This window comes from Myxine glutinosa, chromosome 6, assembly GCF_964187855.1.
Source record: "Myxine glutinosa chromosome 6, kmMyxGlut1.1, whole genome shotgun sequence".
NCBI lineage: Eukaryota > Metazoa > Chordata > Myxini > Myxiniformes > Myxinidae > Myxine > Myxine glutinosa.
Window position 1 is genome coordinate 1,136,572 of NC_136266.1, and position 26,021 is coordinate 1,162,592.

The window sequence follows — 26,021 nt, forward strand, 5'->3', positions numbered from 1 at the left end:
CCTCTCTCCCCATCTTGTCTACCGCTCCTGATGTTATTTGTTTTATGTGTCGGTTTGTCTTTCTGTGTGATTATTGTTCGCTCTTTCACGAGCCTCGATCTTGTATACAAAAAAAAAGAAAGAAAAAAAAGGGTCTTTGAGGTATTTTGGGTCTTTGGGGTCCTTTGAGTCTTCTCGGTATTGAAGGTCTTTTGGGTCTTTTGTATCTTCGAGGTCTTTGTGGTCTTCCGGTTATTTTGGGTCCTCTGGGTCTTTTGAGTCTTTAAGGGTCTTTGAGGTTTTTGGGGTCTTCGTGGTCTTTCGGGATCTTAAGCGTCTTGGGGGACTTAAAGGGTCTTAAACGGTCGAAGGGATCTCAGCAGTCTAAAGGACAGGAAGCAGGAAGCAACTGACAGGAGGTCTCAGGGAAGACAGGAAGCAACCGACAGCAGGTCTAAGGGAGGACAGGAAGCAACCAACAGGAGGTCTAAGAGAAGACAGGAAGCAACCAACAGGAGGTCTAAGAGAAGACAGGAAGCAACCGACAGGAGGTCTAAGGGAAGACAGCAACCGACAGGAGGTCTAAGGGAAGACAGCAACCGACAGGAGGTCTAAGGGAAGACAGGAAGCAACCAACAGGAGGTCGAAGGGAAGACAGGAAGCAACCAACAGCAGGTCTAAGGGAAGACAGGAAGCAACCCACAGGAGGTCTAAGGGAAGACAGGAAACAACCGACAGGAGGTCTAAGGGAAGACAGGAAGCAACCAACAGGAGGTCTAAGGGAAGACAGCAACCGACAGGAGGTCGAAGGAAAGACAGGAAGCAACCAACAAGAAGTTGAAGGGAAGACAGGAAGCAACCAACAGGAGGTCGAAGGGAAGGCAGGAAGCAACCGACAGGAGGTCTAAGGGAAGACAGGAAGCAACCGACAGGAGGTCTAAGGGAAGACAGGAAGCAACCGACAGGAGGTCTAAGGGAAGACAGGAAGCAACCGACAGGTCTAAGGGAAGACAAGAAGCAACCAACAGGAGGTCTAGGGGAAGACAGGAAGCATCCGACAGGAGGTCGAAGGGAAGACAGGAAGCAACCGACAGGTCTAAGGGAAGACAGGAAGCAACCAACAGGAGGTCTAGGGGAAGACAGGAAGCATCCGACAGGAGGTCGAAGGGAAGACAGGAAGCAACCGACAGGTCTAAGGGAAGACTGGAAGCAACCGACAGGAGGTCTAAGGGAAGACAGGAAGCAACCGACAGGAGGTCGAAGGGAAGACAGGGAGCAACCCACAGGAGGTCGAAGGGAAGACAGGAAGCAACCAACAGGAGGTCGAAGGGAAGACAGGAAGCAACCCACAGGAGGTCGAAGGGAAGACAGGAAGCAACCAACAGGAGGTCGAAGGGAAGACAGGAAGCAACCAACAGGAGGTCGAAGGGAAGCCAGGAAGCAACTGACAGGAGGTCGAAGGGAAGACAGGAAGCAACCAACAGGAGGTCGAAGAGAAGCAGGAAGCAACCAACGTTCAAATAGTACGTTATTAATAGACACATAATTACAGCTTCACGGCTTCTCCAACGGACTTTCACAGACTGTGTTTTTCGGTTTTATTTATGTTCAGATAGAAGATAGATAGATGTCAAATGTAAATTAAATATAAAATTCTGTAGAACTATTTTACTCTCGATTCAATTTCTTCAGATTTTTACAGAATTTCTATAGAAAATGTGAAAAGTTCTGCGTGAGTGGAAAATTGGAAAAACCATTGAAGGAAATGTTTATAATCTTCCTCTTTGCAGACTTAGCTCTTCAGGTCAATTCCTTCAATGGTCTTTCCCAAGATACGCTAATAACAGGCCTGCGCTATTCTGTTGTAGGCCAACGCGCTGAAGAAACAACAACAACCAAAAAATGGAACACCAATATGACGTCACAACGACCGACGATGGAGCCGTTGGAAGAATACTTTGGCGGGATTGAACAGCATGGTAAAGTGAAAATGTGTGAGGGATTGGACAGGATGGTAAAGTGAAAATGTGTGAGGGATTGGACAGGATGGTAAAGTGAAAATGTGTGAGGGATTGGACAGGATGGTAAAGTGAAAATGTGTGAGGGATTGGACAGGATGGTAAAGTGAAAATGTGTGAGGGATTGGACAGGATGGTGAAGTGAAAATGTGTGAGGGATTGGACAGGATGGTAAAGTGAAAATGTGTGAGGGATTAGACAGGATGGTAAAGTGAAAATGTGTGAGGGATTGGACAGGATGGTAAAGTGAAAATGTGTGAGGGATTGGACAGGATGGTGAAGTGAAAATGTGTGAGGGATTGGACAGGATGGTAAAGTGAAAATGTGTGAGGGATTGGACAGGATGGTAAAGTGAAAATGTGTGAGGGATTGGACAGGATGGTAAAGTGAAAATGTGTGAGGGATTTAACAGGATGGTAAAGTGAAAATGTGTGAGGGATTGGACAGGATGGTAAAGTGAAAATGTGTGAGGGATTGGACAGGATGTTAAAGTGAAAATGTGTGAGGGATTTAACAGGATGGTAAAGTGAAAATGTGTGAGGGATTGGACAGGATGGTAAAGTGAAAATGTGTGAGGGATTTAACAGGATGGTAAAGTGAAAATGTGTGAGGGATTGGACAGGATGGTAAAGTGAAAATGTGTGAGGGATTAGACAGGATGGTAAAGTGAAAATGTGTGAGGGATTGGACAGGATGGTAAAGTGAAAATGTGTGAGGGATTGGACAGGATGGTAAAGTGAAAATGTGTGAGGGATTGGACAGGATGGTAAAGTGAAAATGTGTGAGGGATTGGACAGGATGGTAAAGTGAAAATGTGTGAGGGATTGGACAGGATGGTAAAGTGAAAATGTGTGAGGGATTGGACAGGATGGTAAAGTGAAAATGTGTGAGGGATTGGACAGGATGGTAAAGTGAAAATGTGTGAGGGATTGGACAGGATGGTAAAGTGAAAATGTGTGAGGGATTTAACAGGATGGTAAAGTGAAAATGTGAGAGGGATTGGACAAGGATGGTAAAGTGAAAATGTGTGTCTAAGGAATCATTGGGGCCTTGTGTGTCGTATAATGATTGAAAGCTAGGCCCTGTAGAGGCCTGTGGGGATGATCATGATAAGGAATCAATTGGGGCCTTGTGTGTCGTATAATGATTGAAAGCTAGGCCCTGTAGAGGCCTGTGGGGATCACAATTATAAGGAATCCTCAGTTTCCGGGTGTTTTCCAGAGCGATGGACAAGGCCGTCACCGCCAAGGCTGTGGTGCTAGATTGCGGTAGCGGAGTGTTGAAAGCCGGTGTGGCCGGGGAAAGTGGCCCGCGCTGTGTGGTGCCCACTGTGCTGGGAAAACCACGACTCGCACAATATATGATTGGAGGACCGAGCAGGAACGTCTACATTGGCAATGATGCGCAGGTAAGCACACCTTTTGAATATGGTACGTGCTTCTTGTCCTACTATTTGTGTTTGTCTGAAGGTGTCCATCTAACTTCGACCTTTTCAATAATTAAACCAAGGCTCATTGAGTGGGTTGTCCATAAATCACAGTAGACGATGGACAAACGCGTGGGACACAGGATTTGAACTTTTGTTCCATACGAGTCGGGTGGTTCGGATGGGTTCCACAACCACAGCTTGCACAGAGACCATACTTGACGGTGATCTCCTACATGACGGTGACCTCGTACGTGACGGTGACCTCGTACGTGACGGTGACCTCGTACGTGACGGTGATCTCGTACGTGACGGTGACCTCGTACGTGACGGTGACCTCGTACGTGACGGTGACCTCGTACGTGACGGTGACCTCGTACGTGACGGTGACCTCGTACGTGACGGTGATCTCCTACGTGACGGTGACCTCGTACATGACGGTGACTTCGTACATGACGGTGACCTCATACATGACGGTGACCTCGTACATGACGGTGACCTCGTACATGACGGTGACCTCCTACATGACGGTGACCTCGTACATGACGGTGACCTCGTACAAGACGGTGACCTCGTACATGACGGTGACCTCGTACATGACGGTGACCTCGTACATGACGGTGACCTCGTACATGACGGTGACCTCGTACATGACGGTGACCTCCTACATGATGGTGACCTCCAACATGACGGTGACCTCGTACATGACGGTGACCTCGTACATGACGGTGACCTCGTACATGACGGTGACCTCCTACATGACGGTGACCTCGTACATGATGGTGACCTCATACATGACTGTGACCTCATACATGACTGTGACCTCATACATGACTGTGACCTCACATGACGGTGACCTCATACATGACGGTGATCTCATACATGACGGTGACCTCTCTGAGGATCGCCATGTTTGAAGCAATCTAAAACAAAACACACCTGAGCGGAGAATGTGTGTCCCAAACCCATCCCTCTCTGTACCCACCGTACCCAGTCGTACCCAGCTGCTCCTGGACTCTGTGTCCTTTCCTCCTGACAAGGTGGAAAAGTTTCTGTCAACCCTCGACTCTGATTCTGCAACTGGTCCTGACGGCATCAGCCCACGGGTCCTAAAATCATGTGCTTCCGCTCTTTCACTCCCTCTTTCTGTTCTCTTCACCCTCTCCTTTGCTCAAGGTCATCGGCCATCTGCTTGGAAATCAGCCAACATCACCGCTTTGCACAAAAAAGGTGCAAAAACAGATCCCAGCAACTACAGACCAATCAGCCTTCTCCCAATTATCAGCAAAGTCATGGAATCCATCATTGCTTCAGATATGAAATCTTTCCTCTTCTCCAATGGCTTGATCTCTGATCATCAATTTGGTTTCAGACCTGGTCACTCTACTCTGGACATGCTGCTTCTGCTTTCTCAACAATGGATGGAGGTCCTCAACGCCAAACAGGAAATTAGAGCCGTCTCCCTTGACATTTCACGTGCCTTCGATACGGTCTGGCACCCTGCTCTGCTCACCAAACTCTCCTCCTTTGGTATCCATGGAAATCTCCACGCATGGCTGGCGGACTTCCTCTCTGGTCGTAGTCAACGTGTGGCCCTGAATGGGTTTCTCTCATCTCCTCTTCCTGTACAGGCTGGAGTTCCCCAAGGTAGTGTTCTGGGCCCTGTGCTTTTTCTGGTCTTCATCAATGATCTCTGACTCTCTTGAAAATCCTCTCTATCTCTTTGCTGACGACTCTACTCCCTGTCGCTCCATTCCTCATCCCTCAGATCGGCAGTCTGCAGCCTCCTCACTCTCTGCAGACCTGGACAAAATCACAGACTGGGCAAACAAATGGAACATGTCTTTCAATCCTGATAAATCTCACACTCTTACGATGTCTCTCCGAAAAGACCGACTGGAAAACCCTCCCATCCACTTTCTGAATAATCCTCTCCAAGAAGTTCTGTCACTCAAGCTTTTGGGTCTCACTATCTGCCATGATCTTTCCTGGGAAAACCACATTTCAAATCTGGCCTCCAAAGCCAGTCGCCGACTGGGCATCCTCCGTTGTGCGAAGTCCTTCCTTGGCACACCTGAGCTCCTCACCACATACAAGGCTTTCATCCGCAGCTCTATGGAATACTGCTCTCCCCTCTGGTCTGGTGCTCCTGCCTCACACCTAGCCCGTCTTCACGCTGTTGAAACCAAAGCGTTCAGAATCATTGGAATCTCCCGCGATGAAGCTAACTCCAAGGGCCTTTCACTCACTCACCGCAGGCAGGTTGGTTGTCTTTCCGTCTTCTACCGACTCCTCTCTGGCCTTGCCCCCCCAGCCCTCTCTGGGCTGTGTCCCACAAATATTCCTACAGGTCGCACAAGATCTGCCTGCAACCCTCTTATGGTTAAACTGCCAAAATCAAGACTTTCTGCTCACCTTCACTCCTCTTTTCTCCCGCCTCTGGAACAAACTCCCTCACTCTCTTCAATCCCACTCCACCCTCCAGGTCTTTAAAACAGCTGTTCACCACCATCTCTTATCCTCCCCCATCCAAAACCTTGATCTTTTCTACCCCCGCTAATTTCGGTCCCCTTGTGTTTTATACCTCTCCCCCCCCCTTCCCACGCCTCCTGCCCCCAAGCCCTCTCCCTCCCACACTTCTCCCTGCTCTCAAATGCTTCCCCTTCTCTCCCCATCTTGGCTTCCGCTCCCTCTTTTTGTATATTTTGTTTGTCTGGTTGATTTGTTTGTGAAATAAATGTTAGCTCTTTCACGAGCCTCGATTCAGTATACAAAAAAAAAAAAATGCGCTTTGTTTTCTGAATGAGGTCCAAACCTCAAGATAATACATCTGGAAATCGTGGATGAAGAAAGATCAATTTAACTTGTAACAAAATCACGTTTAACTTCCCAAGCAGGATTTCTGTTGTAAGGGAGTAACATGAACAATGCAGGGAATGGCTGCTCTGCAGAGGACAAGTTGCACGAACTTCAATGTTTCCTTTCACAAAAGGATTGAATTACCATCTGAACAGCACCAGATATGGATTCCACCTGGGATACCTTCACAAAAGTTTCCTTGTACACAATTTTGAGGCTCTTAGAGGAGCGAGAACAAAGAATGAATCAGGGAGTAACAGAACAAAAGGAACAGCAGAAATAGAGAGGGGAAACACCAATAGCAGAGATTAGGGGCAAAATAGAGGGAGTCTTAGAGAAATACTGGATGTGGGGAAGAAAGAGGGCTGGGTGAGAGGTGTGGAGGAGGTGGGGAGGGACACAAGGTGAGCAAGATAGATACAGCCACAAACTCTATGAAGGACAAACTGGAAAGTTGGAAAGAGGTGGGCTTTGGGAGGGTTATCCGGGGTAGAGATCATGGTTGTGGATGAGGATTATCTGAGATGGTGGTGAACAGCTGTCTTCAAACACTGGAGGGAAGAATGGGATTGAAAAGAATGTGGAAGTTAGTTCCACAAGTGGACAACGAGGAATAAATGAGTGGAGGTGAGCAGTGATTCTGGATTACATAGATTCATGAGAAAGACCTGGAGGGAGGAGTGGGTTTGAAGGGAGTGGGGGAGTTTGTTCCAGAGGCGGGAGAAAAGGGGAATGAAAGAGTGAAGGTGAGCAGAGTGTCTTGATTTTGGCAGTTTAACCATAAGAGGGTTGCTGGCACATCTTGTGCGACCTGGAGGAATATTTGGGGGACAGAGCACAGAGAGAGCTTGGGGAGCAAGGCCGGAGAGGAGTCGGTAGAAGACAGAAAGACCACCAACCTGCCTGCGGTGAGTGAGTGAAAGGCCCTCGGAGTTTGCTTCATCGCAGGAGATTCCAATGATTCTGAACGCTTTGGTTTCAACAGCGTGAAGCCGGGCTCGGTGTGAGGCAGGAGCACCGCCCAGAGGGGGGAGCAGTATTCCATTGAGCTGCGGATGAAAGCCTTGTATGTGGTGAGGAGCTCAGGTGTGCAAAGGAAGGACTTCGCACGACGGAGGATGCCCAGTCGGCGACTGGCTTTGGAGGCCAGCTTGGAAATGTGGTTTTCCAAGGAAAGATCATGGCAGATAGTGAGGCCCAAAAGCTTGAGCGTAAGTAATGTAATGTATATTTTATTTCCACAATACAACTTTTAGATAATAAGATCATTATTACAATCACATGTGCGGAGAGATTGTCTGGTACAAACATCAAAACAACCTCTGAATATAGTAGGAACCCTTCACCATATTTTTTTTGTTTGTTTTTTGTTTTTTTTGTATACAAGATCGAGGTTCGTGAAAGAGCGAACATTAATCACACAGAAAGACAAACAGACACATAAAACAAATAACATCGGGAGCGGTAGACCAGATGGGGAGAGAGGGGGAAGGATACAAACACAACATTTGAGAGCAGGGACCGAGAGACATGGAGACATCGAGAGAACTGTGGGAGGGAGAGGGCTTTGGGGGGGCGAAGCATGGGAAGGGGGGGGGGGGGGGGTGGGAGAGGTATAAAACATATGGACACTGCCAGGACTTGCAGGAAAGAAGTTGGAATTTCAAACAAGGTGGATCTGGGGTGAATTAGTGGGGGTAGAAAAGATCAAGGTTTTGGATGGGGGAAGATAAGAGATGGTGGTGAACAGCTGTTTTAAAGACCTGGAGGGAGGAGTGTGATTGAAGTGAGTGTGGGAGTTTGTTCCAGAGGCGGGAGAAAAGAGGAATGAAAGAGTGAAGGTGAGCAGAGAGCCGAGATTTCGGCAGTTTAACCATCAGAGGGTGGCTGGCAGATCTTGTGCGACCTGTAGGAATATTTGGGGGACAGAGCACAGAGAGAGCTGGGGGAGCAAGGCCGGAGAGGAGTCGGTGGAAGACAGAAAGACCACCTACCTGCCTGCGGTGAGTGAGTGAAAGGCCCTCAGAGATAGCTTCATCGCGGGAGATTCCAATGATTCTGAAAGCTTTGGATTCAACAGCGTGAAGCCGAGCCAGGTGTGAGGCAGGAGCACCAGCCCATAGGGGAGAACAGTATTCCATTGAGCTGCGGATGAAAGCCTTGTATGTGGTGAGGAGCTCAGGTGTGCCTAGGAAGGACTTCGCATGACGGAGGATGCCCAGTCGGCGACTGGCTTTGGAGGCCAGCTTGGAAATGTGGTTTTCCCAAGAAAGATCCTGGCAGATAGTGAGACCCAAAAGCTTCAGCGACAGAACTTCTTGGAGAGGATTGTTGAGAAAGTAGATGGCAGGGTAGTCCAGTCGATCTTTTCGGAGAGACATAGTAAGAGTGTGAGATTTGTCAGGATTGAAAGACATGTTCCACTTGTTTGACCAGTCTGTGATTTTGTCCAGGTCTTCAGAGTGAGGAGGCTGCAGACTGCCGATCTGACGGAAGAGGAATGGAGCGGCAGGGAGTGGAGTCATCAGCAAAGAGATAGAGAGGATTTTCCAGAGAGTCGGAGAGATCATTGATAAAGACGAGAAAAAGCACAGGGCCCAGCACACTGCCTTGGGGAACTCCAGCCTGAACAGGAAGGGGAGATGAGAGAAATCCATTCAGGGCCACACGTTGACTACGACCAGAGAGTAAGTCCGCAAGTCATGCATGGAGATTTCCATGGATACCATAGGAGGAGAGTTTGGTGAGCAGAGCTGGGTGCCAGACCGTATCGAAGGCACGTGATATGTCAAGGGAGGCAGCTCTGATTTCCTGTTTGGCATTGAGGACCTCCATCCATTGTTGAGACAGCAGAAGCAGCATGTCCAGAGTAGAGTGACCTGGTCTGAAACCAAATTGATGATCAGAGATCAAGCCATTGGAGAAGAGGAAAGATTTCATATCCGAAGCAATGATGGATTCCATGACTTTGCTGATAATTGGGAGCAGGCTGATTGGTCTGTAGTTGCAAGGATCTGTTTTTGCACCTTTTTTGTGTAAAGCGGTAATGTTTGCTGATTTCCAGGATGCTGGCAGATGACCTTGAGCAAAAGATAGGGTGAAAAGAACAGAGAGAGGGTGAGATAGAGCGGCAGAGCAGGATTTTAGGACCCGTGGGCTGATGCCGTCTGGTCCAGTTGCAGAATCAGAGTCGAGGTTTGACAAAAACTCCTCCACCTTGTCAGGAGAGAAGGACACAGAGTCCAGGAGCAGTTGGGTTCGACTGGGAAAGGTGGGAACAGAGAGAGATGGGTTTGGGACTAAGGATTTTGAGGCAAACACAGAGTTGAGGCATTCGGCTTTGTCACGTGCGATGTCAACTGTGTGGCCATTTGAGGTAAGGGAGGGGATGGAGGGGGAACAAACACCAGAAACGGATTTGACCAGATGCCACCAGGATTTGGAGGAAGGAGACAGGTTTGAGAGTTCAATCTTGAGTGTGGAGAGATAGTGCTTCCTGGCACTCCTGAGGGTAGACACACACTTGTTCCGAGCTTGGTGGAAGGAACTGAGATTGCCTTCAGTTGGATTAGCCTTCCAAGAGGCAAAGGCAAGTTGTTTCAGGGCAACTGCCTCACCACAAAATTCAGTGTACCATGGACGGGAGGAAGGGTAAGAGAAGGGACGGTCAGTTTGCTTTGGAAGAATTCCCAGGAAGAATTGATGTCAGAGGCAGTGGAGATGGGAGACCAATCCAGACGATTGATGGCTGCTTGAAGACCGTCCCAGTCGGCCTGAGTGAAATGCCAGACTCGTCGACGCTGAGGAGGCTCTCTGCGTCATTTATACAAAAGTCTGAGGTGGGTGTTACATTTCCCGGGTATTAGCGCAGGAAAATCACAACCAAAATCTGTAACCGCTTCCAAGATTAGTTAACTGTCAAACCACAGCAAGCTTGATTAGTGCTGAGGTTGCGTGCGTGTTGAGCATAACAATTCCATATAAGGTCATTCTAAGAAATTTGTAAATTCCAAGGCAGTCCAGACAGACGCCACGCGCCACGCGAATATGCGTGCAAGTGGATTTCCAACATTCCAAACCTTGGGCATAAACATTGTGCTTGCAAGGCAGCTTCTGAGAAATGTGCAGTCAGCATGAGCCGCTGCCCAATGCGTAAACACAATTATTTAATTTCCTAGTAAAGTTTAATTATTTTATTCTGATTATAATTATTTAATAATGTCTAACGCAACGTTGCACACAGCCTGGGAAGGACTTCTGTTCACATCACACAATTGCATGATCATATTGGATGTTAATCCAGTCTAAATACACCTTGTCGTTGCATCATAGTCCGTGACACACCCCTATCGGCTACCGCAATTGTCCTGCAAAATGGCGTTTGGATAAAAATCCAGTCGATCTGTGAAGCAGCTTTAATTGGAGCATTCACTAAGACAATTTTATATTTACAACAGGCAATGAGAGGAGCACTGGCACTGCACTACCCCATGGAGAATGGCGTCGTTTCCTCCTGGGAAGATATGGAGACAATATGGAGATATGTGTATGAACATCACCTGAAACTGCCGGTAATCCATCCATAGCTCTTTCTCCATCTTTTAAACTAGTGTGGATTGACTCCCTACGCTCGCCTCACCACACATCGCTACAGTCAGAGGCTTGTTTTAACTGAGCAACTTGAGTTGCTGTCTTGTCATGATTTACACCAATCATAATTCAAGCATTTCCTTTGTCCAAATTTATTTCATAATTCAATCATTTCGCTTCATCGCGGGAGATTCCAACGATTCTGAATGCTTTGGTTTCTACAGTGTGAAGATAACGTAGGTATTAGTCAGGTTCACTATGTCAATAAATTATATTTCGTTCAAAATCATGGTAGATTAGCAAACCTATACATTTTTGGAAAGGTTATAGCATAAGGAAATTAAAAATCAATGTTTACATTTGGAGAGATACCTGTATGGCGGCCATTTTGGATTTTCAAAATGGCCACTGTAAAATACATATTTTGTTCTATTTCTGCCTCTAATTACCCTAAAAACTTTTTAAAATATACTAAACCTATATTTTCACGGACAAGGAATCCAATGAAAGTATCAAATTAGTGCTATGGGGAATGGTAAGACACGAATCAAAGGTTTTGAATTGCAAAATACTGTCTTTATATTCGCGATAAGTTGCATAATCAAATACATGTTATCATTTTGTACAGGCAGTTAATAACATCAAAATGTGTCACAATAATTCATATCACCAAACATACACGATTACAGAATATGCCATTTAGAGTTCGTCATCACTGTCCTGTGTGTCGTATCCGACAATATAGTCCGCATCGTTTTCACAGTCCGTTCCACACAAGCAAAGGTCGGTCAAATTGATTGGCAAATCGAATTGGTCGAATGAATCGAATTCGATGAATCCAATCGAATCGAATCGATCGAAGCGATTGGTCGAATGGTCGAATTGGTCGAATGTAATTGGTCGATTGGTCGAATTGGTCGAATCGAATTGGTCGGAATTGGCAAATGTAAACATTGATTTTCAGATTTTCCATGTAATAACGTTTCAAAAAATGTATAGGTTTGCTAATCTACCATGATTTTGAACGAAAAAACATAGTGAACCTGACTATATGAGGCAGGAGCACCAGTCCAGAGGGGAAAGCAGTATTCCATTGAGCTGCAGATGAAAGCCTTGTATGTGGTGAGGAGCTCAGGTGTGCCAAGGAAGGACTTCGCACGACGGAGGATGCCCAGTCGGCGACTAGCTTTGGAAGCCAGATTTGAAATGTGGTTTTCCCAGGAAAGATCATGGCAGATAGTGAGACCCAAAAGCTTGAGTGACAGAACTTCTTGGAGAGGATAGTTGAGAAAGTGGATGGGAGGGTTTTCCAGTCGGTCTTTTCGGAGAGACAAAGTGAGAGTGTGAGATTTGTCAGGATTGAAGGACATGTTCCACTTGTTTGACCAGTCTGTGATTTTGTCCAGGTCTGCAGAGAGTGAGAAGGCTGCGGACTGCCGATCTGAGGGTTGGGATATGGAGCAGCAGAGAGTGGAGACATCAGCAAAGATATAGAGAGGATTTTCCAGAGAGTCGGAGAGATCATTGATGAAAACCAGAAAAAGCACAGGGCCCAGAACACTGCGCTGAGGAACTCCAGCCTGAACAGAAAGAGGAGATGAGAGGATTCCATTCACGGCCACACGATGACGACGACTGGAGAGGAAGTTAAAAGTTGTTGTGGTTCTTGTTGGGGGTTAATTTTCTTAATCTGCATGCATTGGTCGGCCATCTGCCGGACCCACCCACATTTGGCGCTTGACTCCACCTATCATTGCACACAGACAAAATAATATCACCACCATCTTGGTTTTCTGGTGGGCCTAAAACATTAGGCCCGTTGGCCTCTGCTAATTATACACTGCCCGGGTTTGTCACATCGGGGTGTCTTCAAGTGTTATGTAATATCTTTACAAATACTGTCTTTACAATAATTACAAGAGGGTGGAGGTGTCAGATTTTATCAAAACATTACATACTTTTTGAACGGCCCCATGTTGGGATTACACGATCTGTGACTGTGTGACAAATCAGCTCATTTTGATATAACCGTGGTGGAAGCTGTCATGGATACGAGGTGTTGAGTTAAACTTTTAATAGCACATTAAATGTTTTTCCCAATGGCGTTTTTCATCTTTTAATAGCGCTTTAAATGCACGTTTCCCAATTGTCCCATTACCACATTTTAAAGCCAATTCACTCGCACTTGATGCAGGTCCCGTACCCCGAATGACAGCACTTGATGCAGGTCCCATACCCCGAATACAGCACTTGATGCAGGTCCGTACACCGAGTGACAGCACTTAATGCAGGTCCCGTACCCCGAGTGACAGCACTTAATGCAGGTCCCGTACCCCGAGTGACAGCACTTGATGCAGGTCCCGCACCCCGAGTGACAGCACTTAATGCAGGTCCCGTACCCCGAATGACAGCACTTAATGCAGGTCCCGCACCCCGAATGACAGCACTTGATGCAGGTCCGTACCCCAAATGACAGCACTTGATGCAGGTCCGTACACCGAGTGACAGCACTTAATGCAGGTCCCGTACCCCGAATGACAGCACTTAATGCAGGCCTCCTACCCCGAATGACAGAGGAAGCAAAAAATACATATTTTGTGTCACAGGTTGTGATGACAATGCAGTCAGTCATTCTTGTTATTTTATTTAAATCATTATTTTATTGTAATTTAATTATACTGCGTGGGGTATCATGTTGTATTCTATGAACTCTCTGGTGTTTGAAGAAGTCACAGAGTTACTTCCTACTGTCTCACTTGTTCAAACATAACATCAGACCTAACACACTGACCGACCGCCCAAAAAAGAGGCGAGCTCACTCGACGGAGCACCATCTATCTTTGGGTTATTTTGTGTTGTTCACCGTCATCAGCACGGACCAGACACGCCATTGTCCTCCCAAGTGATGAGTGGACTGATCAAGAACCAGACACGCCATTGCCCTCCCAAGTAATGAGTGAACCAATCACGGACCAGACACGCCATTGTCCTTCCAAGTGGTGAGTGAACTGATCAAGAACCAGACACACCATTGTTCTCTCATGTAATGAGTGGACCGATCACAGACCAGACACACCATTGTACTCCCAAGTGATGAGTGAACCGATCAAGGACCAGACACGCCATTGTCCTCCCAAGTGATGAGTGGACCAATCACAGACTGGACAGGCCATTGTCCTCCCAAGTGATGAGTGAACCGATCAAGGACCAGACACGTCATTGTCCTTCGAAGTGATGAGTGGACTGATCACAAACCAGACACGCCATTGTCCTCCCAAGTGATGAGTGAACCGATCACAGACCAGACACGCCATTGCCCTCCCAAGTGATGAGTGAACCGATCATGGACCAGACATGCCATTGTCCTCCCAAGTGATGAGTGAACCGATCACGGACCAGACACGCCATTGTCCTCCCAAGTGATGAGTGAACCGATCACGGACCAGAAACGCCATTGTTCTCCCAACTGATGAGTGAACCGATCACGGACCAGACATGCCATTGTTCTCCCAAGTGATGAGTGAACCGATCACGGACCAGACATGCCATTGTTCTCCCAACTGATGAGTGAACCGATCACGGACCAGACACGCCATTGTCCTCCCAAGTGATGAGTGAACCGATCACGTCGCCTGAAGCGTTATCATCGAGTACGAGACTCCTTCAATATCATGGGATGTCCGAATCCATAATGCCAAAGGTGTTTTATGGCTGCTGGTCCCACGACAATGAAGATGTGTCACAGGATAAGCAAGAAATTGTAAACACATGAATGCACCACAATCCGTTTAATGGCTGTATATTGTTGCGGTTTTGAGTTTGTAGTCAGTATAATAAAGGTTAAAATTTCCCCCTCATAGTTAGTCACACAAGCAACATGTAGCCTCGCGATAGTATAGTTATTTCTTAGTATTTGTGAGCTTAGTCCTTTTCCTATGTTAGTTCTGCGTTGAGTAGAGTCAGGAGAATAGGCCCTACTTCTACCGACTTTCCAGCCTCCCTAGCCTCATGCCCCTTTGCGCTAACTTTGGGCGAATTAACATGAGGCAGGCCTAGGAGGGTCGGGGTGGAGCCGAATGAGGAGCCGGCAGAGGCACTGACGGTAAGCACGAGCCGCCAATCAGGGCTCAGAGGTGGTGGAGGCAGCACTGCGTCACAGGGCATGGTAAGAAGGTTCGAGAGGGTTCCAGAAGGTTCGGGGGCGTACCTATTTAACCCATTGCACAAAGCCCCCGAGAGGACTGATGAGCAAAGAGACTAGAGGACTTGAGGGCTCGCTGATGAACGGAGAACTCGCGCGCACTGACCAACCCGGAGGAATCATTGAAGAGGAGTTGTGAGCATCAGAGAACTGTGAGAGATACGCGGGTGAAGAGAGACGCGCATGAACGGAAATACGCGCTATTATAAGTGACGCTCGGTTGAGTTGGAGGCCGATCCATATACAGTGCATTAAGCCGCGCGAGTGATAACGGCTGTGTAATCGCCAGCCGTGCTGAGAGTCCCGCCTTTGCCGTTCCACCTCATCGGCTGCCTTTGTTCGGGAGACACGCTACGAGGTTCCTTCCACCGCCTGCTGCCATCTTCGCGGGACGTGCTGGGATCGTGGAGAGCCGGACGGGGCCGTTCCTGGACGACCACGTCGACGCGTCTGGCTGGAACAGTGGAACATCGATCCATCTGCAATTCCCTGTGTGAGTGTGATGGGCCCGAGTCTGGGTGATAAGATAAGACTGTCCAAGTACTGCTCTGTGTCTCTGCGTCCCGATCACTGTATATACGTGTGGGAATAATTAAGCCTGTGTTCTTCCTTTTCCATTCGATCGTTCCTGTGGTTTCCCCATTGGCTAAGTGTGGTACGAATAGAACCGCTCGAATCGGGTTCCACTACCTAAACTGCACGGACCACGTGGTACTCAATCCGCTCGGTGTACCCAGATCACACGTGGCTCGTGCGAGGCTTGCTTCCTCGCTTCCGTGGCGGCGCAGGGATTTAGGTACGAGCGAGACTTGGTCCCGAAACCCTACTTTGCGTTTGCCCGGAAGGGGCGTTTCAAGTCTCGGTTCCGCCAAGCCCAGAAAGAACAAGGGGATTAATCCCCCCTTGGTAAGGGTAAGAAGGGCGGCGGAGAACCGTAACAATATGTATCATTAGTTGTGCTTTGCTCATTGGAGTTCAAACTCATTAAGGAAACAAACAATTGAATGAATGTTTGCGATGCCAGGTTGATGAGCGACCCATATTGCTGAGTGAAGCTCCCTTGACCTCATTTGGGCATCGAGAGCATGCAGCTGAACTCCTCATCGAGTCGTTGGGCGTCCCCGCACTCTACTTCGCAGTCCAGGTTCTTATGTCATTCTTCCTTTCTTGTCTTGGTTTCTTCGCTTTGTTTCATTCTGAACTCCTACACATCACCATTGCATATCACTGCGGGGCCTCAAACTCTAGTTCATGCCTCTGACTCGAGCTTTAGGTTATCACCTTATCATTTTAGCCCTACATGTTTACATCTAAACATACATAGCCCAATACTCACCTCTTTTCACATACTGTACAAGCTCATGGAAGACCTAATGGCAGAGAACTGTTGGAGAATGGACTTAACGTGGGAAGGGATAGACGAGGAGATGAGGAACTAAAAAACTTTAAAAGAGTAAGAAATTGGGAAGAGGAGAAAGGCTGAGAAGTGAAGTAAACCAGGATTTAACACATTAAGGTCATGATGAAATTACACTTTAAATGATGAAAGGGACGAAGGGAAGTGGATAGAAGCTGGAGGAAGGATGCACAGACAATAGAAAAGGTGAGTTAGTACAGATGAGCTGTCAACCTAGATTTGGTAAACCTTTTGTTGTGCCAGGGTGTGCTGGCTTTATATGCAGCAGGAAAGACGACGGGTTTGGTGTGCGACAGTGGGGCGGCCGCTACCTACGTACTACCTGTGTACAGGGGCTTCGGGCAGCCTCATACTGTTGGTCGACTGGAGGTCGGCGGACGTGCCGTCACCGCTCGCCTGTCCATGCTGCTGTCCTACCAAGGACATGCGTTCAGGAGTTCGGCGGAGAGGGAGGTTGTACGTGAAATGAAGGTATGACACGTCGAAGGGGAAAAGGGGACTGCACTTTGGTTGTGCATTTATTTTTTAACAGGTTGAGGTAAAAAGGCCAAAGGTGATGCTCGATTCTGGAACTGATGTTGTAGATACAACAGGATTTCCTGCTGGATGTGATGCAAACTGTTCTGCTTGTAGGAAGATATGTGTTACATAGCGTTGAGTACAAAGAAAGAGACACAGAGGCCGAGGGCTGAGATCTCCCGGGAGTACCGCCTTCCAGATGGTCAGATGATCATCATCGACAATCAGAGGTTTACTTTTTGATTTTTAAAAACACCTTTTATTCACTTGGACTTTCTCACACTCATCTCACTCATCTTCAGGCCACTTACCCGAGTCCACTTACCCTAGTCCACTTACCCTAGTCCACTTACCCTAGTCCACTTACCCTAGTCCACTTACCTAGTCCACTTACCCTACTCCACTTACCCTACCCACGCACATCCAATGGTCTTTCCTATTATTAAGAGCTCACATTTTCTCCCACTCTAGGTTCCTGGCTCCAGAAACCCTGTTTGACCCTTCTCTTGTTGGGATGGATGCACCTGGGATGCATTTACTAACTTACAACAGCATCATGCAATCGGATATTGACGTCCGCAGGTAATTCATGAACCCCCCAAAAACATTATAAGCCATTTTTCTCCTGTTTATTTCCCCCACTTTACTTCCTGGTCAATATCCCCCTCCGACCCCACTGGGCCACACCCTACTCCCCTATTCTATGTCTTCATTAATCCTTATTAAAATCTCTTTTTTCTGCATCCTCTCTCGTTCCTTTGAATCTCAGAGACCTGTTTGGAAATGTCCTCCTGGCCGGCGGATCTAGCCTCTTTCCAGGCCTCAAGACGCGCCTCTCACAATGCCTCAGGTCTATGGCTCCAGATCCAGCCTCGGTACGAGTCTCGGCTCCTCGAGAACGTAAGCAGTACGTCTGGATCGGAGGATCCATTCTGGCATCCCTCTCCGCCTTCCAAAGCCTCTGGCTCACGGCCGCGGAGTACCGTGAGAGTGGTCTGGCAGGTCTCCATCGCCTGCTGCCCTGAGCAACCACAATCGCTGTACCTCCTAGTTTTTGGTTTTACTCTCTTAACTCCATTATGTTTCACTTTAACTGTGGTGAAAACAACAAATAATAACTGTGGATGTAACAAACAACGAACTTCATTCTTCACAATTATATCAATGTATAATTTGCAAATCATCCCTCATAATCACCTGATTCCCCTCAATCACAATCTCAGGTACAGTTCCTCAAGCACACGTAGCAATGCTGGTCTCATTGCCCATATTACTCAAGCTGCATGTAACACTATCATTATGAATTATATGTCAATCCTTACATTCCATTATTGTTATAAATATGAAAATGATTTTGTTTGCACTCGATGATGTGTCTTTCGGCATACCTGGATGTCAAAACTCACCACAATCCTCCTAAAATGATGACACCTTCACCAAGTTCATCACATGCATCATAGTCACCTGTTTATGCTCACCTCGATCTACACAAACACTTGGCACGGGCAGGTAAACAAAACAATCATGTCACCGAAATCCAGGAGTTACACAAGATATAACAAGAAAGAGCTACCAGACATTGTAGACCCTCACCAGGACATGTTTAGTGTGGTGTATTTTGTGTGGCTAATAAATGGAAGGATGTACTAAATGAAAGGTCGTTAATTGCAAATGAAACGTCTGTAAAGGTCAACGGTCTCGTTGTAAATGTGTAAAGGTCAAGTGTCTGAAAATTTGTGAAAGTCAAATGGTCGAAATGTTGAAAGGTTTGAAAAGAATGGGGTCTGAAAAAGATCTAAATGGGGTTAAGGGTCAAGTTCAAAGGGGTCTAAAGGGGGGAATTTAAGATCTAAAGGATCAGAATTGTCAAAGGGTCTTAAAACATATAAAAAGAAAGGACCTAAAGGTCAAACGGGTCTTTATTATAAGTTTTGAAAGGTGGACTGTTGAATGTAATACAACTGTTGCAATGTTGCATGGACCCCTACATGATGTGGTGTCCCTTCCGGAGCTCCAGGGCATCTAAGGAGGACTCTCTTCTCCGTACCCTGCGTTCCTACATTACAGAGGGATGTCCGGCCAGAGTAGCAGACAAACTGATACCGTTTTCCAGGGTGAAAGACGAGCTATCCTGTTGGAACGATTTTTGTGTGGCGCGAGGACACCGCACAGTGGTGCCAAGCATGCTGTGTGCACAGGTGTTGAGTATGGCTCACGAGGGTCACTTGGGCGTGGTCAAGGTCAAGCAACGTTGCCGTGACCTGGTGTGGTGGCCTGGCATTGACCAAGACATTGAGACGTTGGTAAAGGATTGTACGACTTGTTTGATCAGTGGCAAAGCTGGACAGCCTGTATCGCCTCAATTGCAGTAAGTTTCCTGGCCATCTCACCTCTGGGAACACCTACAACTAGACATTTGTGGAGAAATTTTGGGTGTCCCTCACCATCAATGCTTTCTGGTAGTCGCATATGATTTACATTCTAAGTGGCCTGAGGTTGTTCCCGTGGGATCAGTTACCTCCCAGAACATTATCCACATCCTGGACACACCGATAGTTCCTTCGGGGGTTCCACAGGTCATTACCACAGATCATGGCCCACAGTTCATTTCAGCTGAGATGACAACGTATCTCAGCGTCAATGGAATCAAATATATCCGCATGGCCGTGTACCACCCACAGGCCAATAGAGGGGTGGAAAGGTTTAACGAAACCCTCAAGAATGGAATTCGAGCGCACCTAGCTCAAGGTTGTACGTTTCAAACAGCCTGACTACAGACCCTCATGCACTACAGGGCAATTAAGCACACCACCACAGGTCCCTCACCAGCAACGTTAATAACAGGACGTGAGCTATTGCTGCCGATGCACAGGCTTCGCCCCACGGGGTCTTTGCTTCGCCCCATGGGGTCTTGCTTCACTCCACGGGGTCTTGCTTCGCTCCACGGGGTCTTGCTTCGCTCCACGGGGTCTTGCTTCACCCCACGGGGTCTTGCTTCACCCCAAGGGGTCTTTGCTTCGCCCAACGGGGTCTTGCTTCGCCCCACGTGGTCTTTACTTCGCCCCACGGGGTCTTTGCTTCGCCCCACGGGGTCTTTGCTTCGCCCCACGGGGTCTTTGCTTCACCCCACGGGGTCTTGCTTCACCCCACGGGGTCTTGTTTTGCCCCACGGGGTCTTTGCTTCGCCCAACGGGGTCTTGCTTCGCCCCACGTGGTCTTTGCTTCACCCCACGGGGTCTTTGCTTCGTCCCACGGGGTCTTGCTTCGCTCCACGGGGTCTTGCTTCGCCCCACGGGGTCTTGCTTCGCCCCACGGGGTCTTTGCTTTGCCCCACGGGGTCTTGCTTCGCCCCACGGGGTCTTGCTTCGCCCCACGGGGTCTTTGCTTTGCCCCACGGGGTCTTGCTTCGCCCCACGGGGTGTTTGCTTCACCCCACGGGGTCTTTGCTTCACCCCACGGGGTCTTGCTTCACCCCACGGGGTCTTGCTTCCCCTCACCGGCTGCCAGCATTGCCGTACAATGCCCCACGGGGTCTTGCTTCACCCCACGGGGTCTTGCTTCCCCTCACCGGCTGCCAGCATTGCCGTACAACTGAGCCAGCAGCGCATGAAGAAACACTGACAAAGTGCACAGATCAAGGCCACCTGCGATGCAGGTTCATGATTGGGTCAGAGCTAAATATCCTCATCAGAAAAACAAGATGGAGTCATTCTGGTCCTCCCCACTTCGTGTGAGCTGACAGCATGGACCAGTGGCTTTCCAGCTTCAGCATGAGTCTTGGTGGCATGCCAACAAACTACGGAAAGTGGCGGCCCCTGTGACCCAGGCTTTGATTACATCTAGTCAGCTGGGAGTTGGTATGTGTCCCACCAATACAGGTGATACGGCTGATATAGAAGAAGGGCTTGGACCTGTGGGGACATTGCAACGGCCTCAGAGAGCCCGCCAGCGCCCCAGCCGTTTTCAGGATTTTGTGACCTCATTCCATAACTGAACTTGGTGGGAGAGGGGAGAAAATGTTGTGTTCTTTCTTACGTGCTTGATTATTTCCGAGGTTGCTGTTGTTGTTGTTGTTGGTGGTGACTTGCCGGATGCGTAGGGATTGCTGGGAAGGGATGGGAGGGACGCCATCTTGACGGTGTCGGGGATATGCTGGTGGATCCGTGCCTCGAATAAACGGTCTTGTACATAACGGTCAGTGCCATTGTTTAGCATTTATTGAGCGACACAACAGTCACGTTTACAACCAATAAACAACGTTGGACGAACATTGGAAAATAGACACGTTTGCAACCAATAAACAACAAAGAGCAGAGTTCATCACTGATGGAAAATAACACGAGTACCGTTTTTAAAGCGAGCCGTAAAAATGGATGTCACTTGATCCGATTTGGCGCCCACCGTAAATCTCACGAGATTACGCCATGAAAAACAAAAGTGAGATTACAGGAAGACTTGGTGTCACTCCCTACGAATTATCATTGACCTCACTCCGTTCACGAACCACAGAAGTCAATTCTCGTGCGTGTTAACTTATATAGACACACCTGCATGTATTGCTTCATTTGTTTTTTCTTGTTGTTATAAAAACAGCTGCCACAGTTAAAATAACAGCAGGCATTCGATTTTAATATGATTCTTAAGAAATGCAATATACAGAAGATATATATATATATATATACTACATGACCAAAGGTATGTGGACAGCCCTTCTAATTAGTGGATTCGGTTGTTTCAGCCACACCGATTGCTGGCAGGTATATATAATTATATATTATATATATATATAATATATATTGCCTTATATATATATTGTAACGATTTTGAGAAGTGTAACGGGTTTTGAGAAGTGTAACGGGTTTTGAGGAGTGTAACAATTTTGGAGGAAGGGTAACGGATGTGAAGAGTATGGTTTTGGTATGGTAACATCCTGGTAATGTAAATAATGGTCGCAGCCGTCCTCCTAATTAATTTCATAGAACATACACGCAGGTCACGATATATCTTTTAAATAGTGTATTTCCTTATTCCATGTAGGCTAAGTATGTGTTTTCCATTACATTGACTTTGCATTGTATCAAACAAAATAAGCATAGGCCCTTCCAATTTCCCCAAAACCTCCCTTCCATTTGCCTTCCGCATTTTGGTCGGTTTTTCTCTTCAACCACCATTGGCCACGAGGTAAGGTTGGAGAAGAAAGGCGTGTCTCCACCTCGTCAGAAGAGGGCAGGAGTGAACCGGCCCTAACAGCCAATCAACACCGCGGTGAGTGACCCGGTAGGCGTGCCCTCGGAGCCGGCGGCTTAATTCCGCCGGAGGTGATAAAAGCGAATGTAAGGAACTGCTTGACAGAGAGGCCTTGAGAGATACGCTGGGGGATGACCTGGAAGAGGAGCGCAATCCACCGCAAGCCCTACCTACCTACCTACCTGCCTGCAATATCCCCTGTCGTTGGAGAGACGCGCTGAACGGAGGGAGACGGCTCCACCCCAGGAAGAGGAGCAGGTGTGCCGAGCCAGCGCGTGACGGCCGCGGATACGCGACGGAGGTTTTCCCGCCAAAACCGCGAGGGGTTGAAAGCTGCTGCCTCCGACCTTGCCTTCCTCTCAAGCAATCAACCTCGAGCCATTACCTGCCTGCAATATCCACCGTGTGAGTGTGAACGTCCTGTCCTACTCGTTTGTCTTGGGGATTAAGTAAATGAAATAGAATAAGTTAACAATGCACTGTGTGACTGCTCTTTTCCATCTATTGCTGTAAATAATATTGGTCGCTCTAAAATATTGCTTGTGTGTGTATAATAAAAAATTTTGGTCAAAATTACGAGCTGCCGAAATTGTGTTGTTTTATAAAACCCGAATTTTGAGATCGCGCCATGGACAATCAAGGCGATCGGATGTCGGTGGGGGAGATAGACGGGTTAGGGGTAACCCAGGAACCAGGGGAAATGTATGTGGAAGAAAGGGAGGAGGAGAGCAATGAGGAGGCGGTTGAGGGGGTGTCAGACGCGCAAAATGGCGTCCTCGCGCACGTGGGTGTAGCGGCACCAAATTTTGCCACGCCCGCGACCGTGGTAGCGCCCCTGGTGGATTCAAACCTTTTGTTGCTACAAATCGGGGCCCTTATGGACAAAATGAGGGACGAAGCGAGGGCTAATAGTGAGCGATTAGAGGGCCAAATGGGGGTAATGGGAAACCAAATGGGGGTAATGAGGGACGAAGCGAGGGGTACCGGTGAGGGGTTAGACAATAATTTTAAGGAGTTAGACAAGAAATTTGAGGGGTTAGACAATAATTTTAAGGAGTTAGACAAGAAATTTGAGGGATTAGACAATGGGATAGAAGGGGTGAAAAATGGGTTAATGGGGGTAGAAAACAGAATGGCCGCTCAAGAGAATCAGTTAGAGGGGGTGAAAAATGGGTTAATGGGGTTAGAAAATAGGATGGAGGACAAATTGCGGGAAATGGGGGAACAATCCGCCCGGGAAATCGAACAGATGGGGAACCAGATGGAGGAAATACGAAGAGGGATGAGTGAGGAGGTCTCGGGGCTACGCGAGGAGGTAAAGCGAGGCGAAAAGCGTATCGAGAAAGAGGTGAGAAATAATACGGTAAAGTTACAGGGGGGAATAGAAGATCTGACGAAAGGAGTAGAACAGCTGACGGTGGGACAAAAAGAACTAGCGGACCAAGTGGAAAAGAACACTGCAATCATCGGGGGTTTAAAAGCAACACAAAAGGACATTAAAAATGAATTAATAGCGACACAAAAGGAATGTCAAATGGTACATGAGGGATTGACGAAGAGGTTGGAAGAGGTGACAGAAGTAATGGAGACGAAGGACCGGGAGGTAAGGACGCACATAGAAACGGTTAAAGTAGCAATGGAGGAAGAAATCGAGGGGGCGCACCGGGAGCTGAAAGAGGTAAAGGAAAAATTAGAGGAGGTGGAAGAAGGGGTGAGTGAAATTAAGAAGAGACGGAGGGAAGCTAAGAGGGAGATAAAGGAGGAAGTCATGGAATATGTACAAGGTCTGTGTTCAAATCATGATGCGGTGCTCACTAACCAAATAAAAAGTTTGCAGGTGGCAGAGGAGGTGCGACGAGGTACGGAGGTGAGTGGCAATGTACATGATGTGAGGGGAGATTCAGTCGGCTTGGGGATTGGTTTGGATCCGGGTGTTCGTGAAAGGCCGTTGGTGAAGTGTGTGACAGGTCAGGTGTGCGAAAAAAGAGGTGTGCGAGAATGTCCGACCATGGGGTGTGTGAGGAAAAAGTGCACGCCGAGGAGTGAGTGTGCCGTCAGGAGTGAGCCGGTCGGAGCGCGTGTGCGAGGGGGTACATGGAAGCGCGGTGTGGTGAGTGTTACGGAGGAAGTAACGAAAGAGTGTACACCTGTGGTGAGTGTTACGGAGGAAGTAACGAAAGAGTGTACACCTGTGGTGAGTGTTACGGAGGAAGTAACGAGAGAGTGTACACTTGTGGTGAGTGTTACAGAGGATGTAACGAGGAAGTGTACGCCTGTGGTGAGTGTTACAGAGGATGTAACGGGAGGGTGTGCGCGAGAAAGGTGTATAACGGACGGGTGCATGAGGAAAGAGTGTGCCGTCGAAAGTAAGGGTGAGTGCGCTGTCAAGAATGGAGGTGAGAGTATTGAGAGTGACAAGGAGAGTGAGTTGGTTGTGACAGGGGAGCGAGGATGTACACCTGGGATGGAAGGATGCACACCTGGAATGGTAGAGCGTGAGTGGGAATGCACGCTGGAGTTGGTGGTGAGGCACGTGGTTGGGTGTGCGAATGAGGGCACACCTGTGATTGTCACAGAGGAGTTGACCGAGGAGGGGGCGCGAAGCGGTGTATTGGTGAGGTGTGCGAGCAACGAATGTGTGCCAAAGTGTTCGGTGGTCAGGTGTGTGACCAAGTCGGTGAGCGGAGTGAGTGTACCGAGGTGTGAAAGAAAAGGTACGAGGAGAATGGGAACGGCTGCATGTATGAGCAAGAAAGAGGTAGCGTATGCATGTAAGCCTGCAGGTGAAGCGTCGACGGTAACCGGGTTAAAGGTTAGGTCGACTTTTAGCCGGATCGGGCCCTCGGGGCGTGCCGGGCTTCGCGTGCCGCGAGAACCAGCGGAGATCCGAGCCACGGCGGGTTCGAAAGGACCGCCGTGCGCGATCCACGCTGGGCCTCGCGTGGAGCGGCCGCGTCCGGGCTCCACTAGGCGGAGCGGGCCGCCCGATAGGAAGGGTCGTCATGGCGACCACTTTCTATTGAGACGTGCCGGCAGGTCGAGATCGGGACATTGGATGGCTTCACGCCGAGGTGATGCGTGGGATCTCGGCCCGGGTAAGCCCCCGCCCCTGCCCCGAATGCGGGACGCATCCAGCCGCCAGCACAAAAGAATCCGCGTTCAGTGCTCGGCTGTACGAAGCCGGGCTGTAGATGTGAATTGGCGCACCGAGAGGATGTAATAAGTAGACGGGTGATGGTGATAGTGATAGTGATTTAAAACGAAATTTAGAAAAGTGAATAGAATTGGCAGTAAATGGAAAATTTTTGAATTGTTGGATTTGGACGAGCGAAATTGGTAGTGAGAGACCCCCGATGTGGTGGGATGGCAAATCCACCATCCCTCACAGGTGGGGGCAAAGGAGCAATAGTTTATGGGGTGGCTATGACAACCGAGCCAGGGAGGGCTTGGATAATGATAGGGATCTAGAAGAGATTGACATTAGGTAACGTTAAGTTTAGTTAGTGACTGATACCTGTAGTGGGGACGCAGGTAGATTAGTGTGGATTATAATGACGTGGGAGCGCAATAGTTTAAAGGGACGACTGGGAAGCGCAAGTTTCAGAGGGGAGTAGTTAGCTGAGATGATGCCGTGTGTGTGAGGATTGAACAGGTGAGAATGGAACAGGTGTGATTGCACAGGTGTGCAACTGAACAGGTGTGTGGAGCAGTGTATGAGGGAGTAGTGGTGATTGCGTGTTGTGTTGACCAAATGGTCCAGGAAGA

The 26,021-nt window shown here is 48.2% G+C and overlaps 1 protein-coding gene across 6 annotated transcripts; it reads left to right on the forward strand.

Annotated features, from left to right (window-relative positions):
* Positions 1-386: 386 nt before the first annotated feature.
* LOC137429524 (uncharacterized) lies at positions 387-21,113 on the forward strand. 6 transcript variants are annotated; one of them, XM_078779528.1, is made up of 10 exons: positions 1,151-1,502; positions 1,848-1,958; positions 3,219-3,405; positions 10,740-10,852; positions 15,416-15,566; positions 16,098-16,217; positions 16,734-16,961; positions 17,124-17,239; positions 17,481-17,591; positions 17,779-21,113. In XM_078779528.1, exons 3-10 carry the CDS (start codon positions 3,223-3,225, stop codon positions 18,032-18,034), a joined length of 1,278 nt encoding a protein of 425 aa, XP_078635654.1. In that variant the 5' UTR covers positions 1,151-1,502; positions 1,848-1,958; positions 3,219-3,222; the 3' UTR covers positions 18,035-21,113. The 6 variants fall into 6 exon arrangements, with proteins under 6 accessions (XP_067975590.2, XP_078635654.1, XP_078635655.1 ...); XM_078779529.1 differs by having other exon boundaries at positions 1,169-1,502; positions 3,201-3,405; XM_068119489.2 differs by lacking the exon at positions 15,416-15,566 and having other exon boundaries at positions 387-1,502; positions 10,740-10,853.
* Positions 21,114-26,021: the final 4,908 nt, after the last annotated feature.

Excerpts from the sequence above, each read along its gene's own strand:
- LOC137429524 (XM_078779528.1), top strand. The coding sequence starts at position 3,223 with ATGGACAAGGCCGTCACCGCCAAGGCTGTGGTGCTAGATTGCGGTAGC. Across the intron at positions 3,406-10,739 it reads ACATTGGCAATGATGCGCAG|GCAATGAGAGGAGCACTGGC; the intron begins GTAAGCACACCT and ends TATTTACAACAG. Across the intron at positions 16,962-17,123 it reads AGGTTGTACGTGAAATGAAG|GAAGATATGTGTTACATAGC; the intron begins GTATGACACGTC and ends TTCTGCTTGTAG.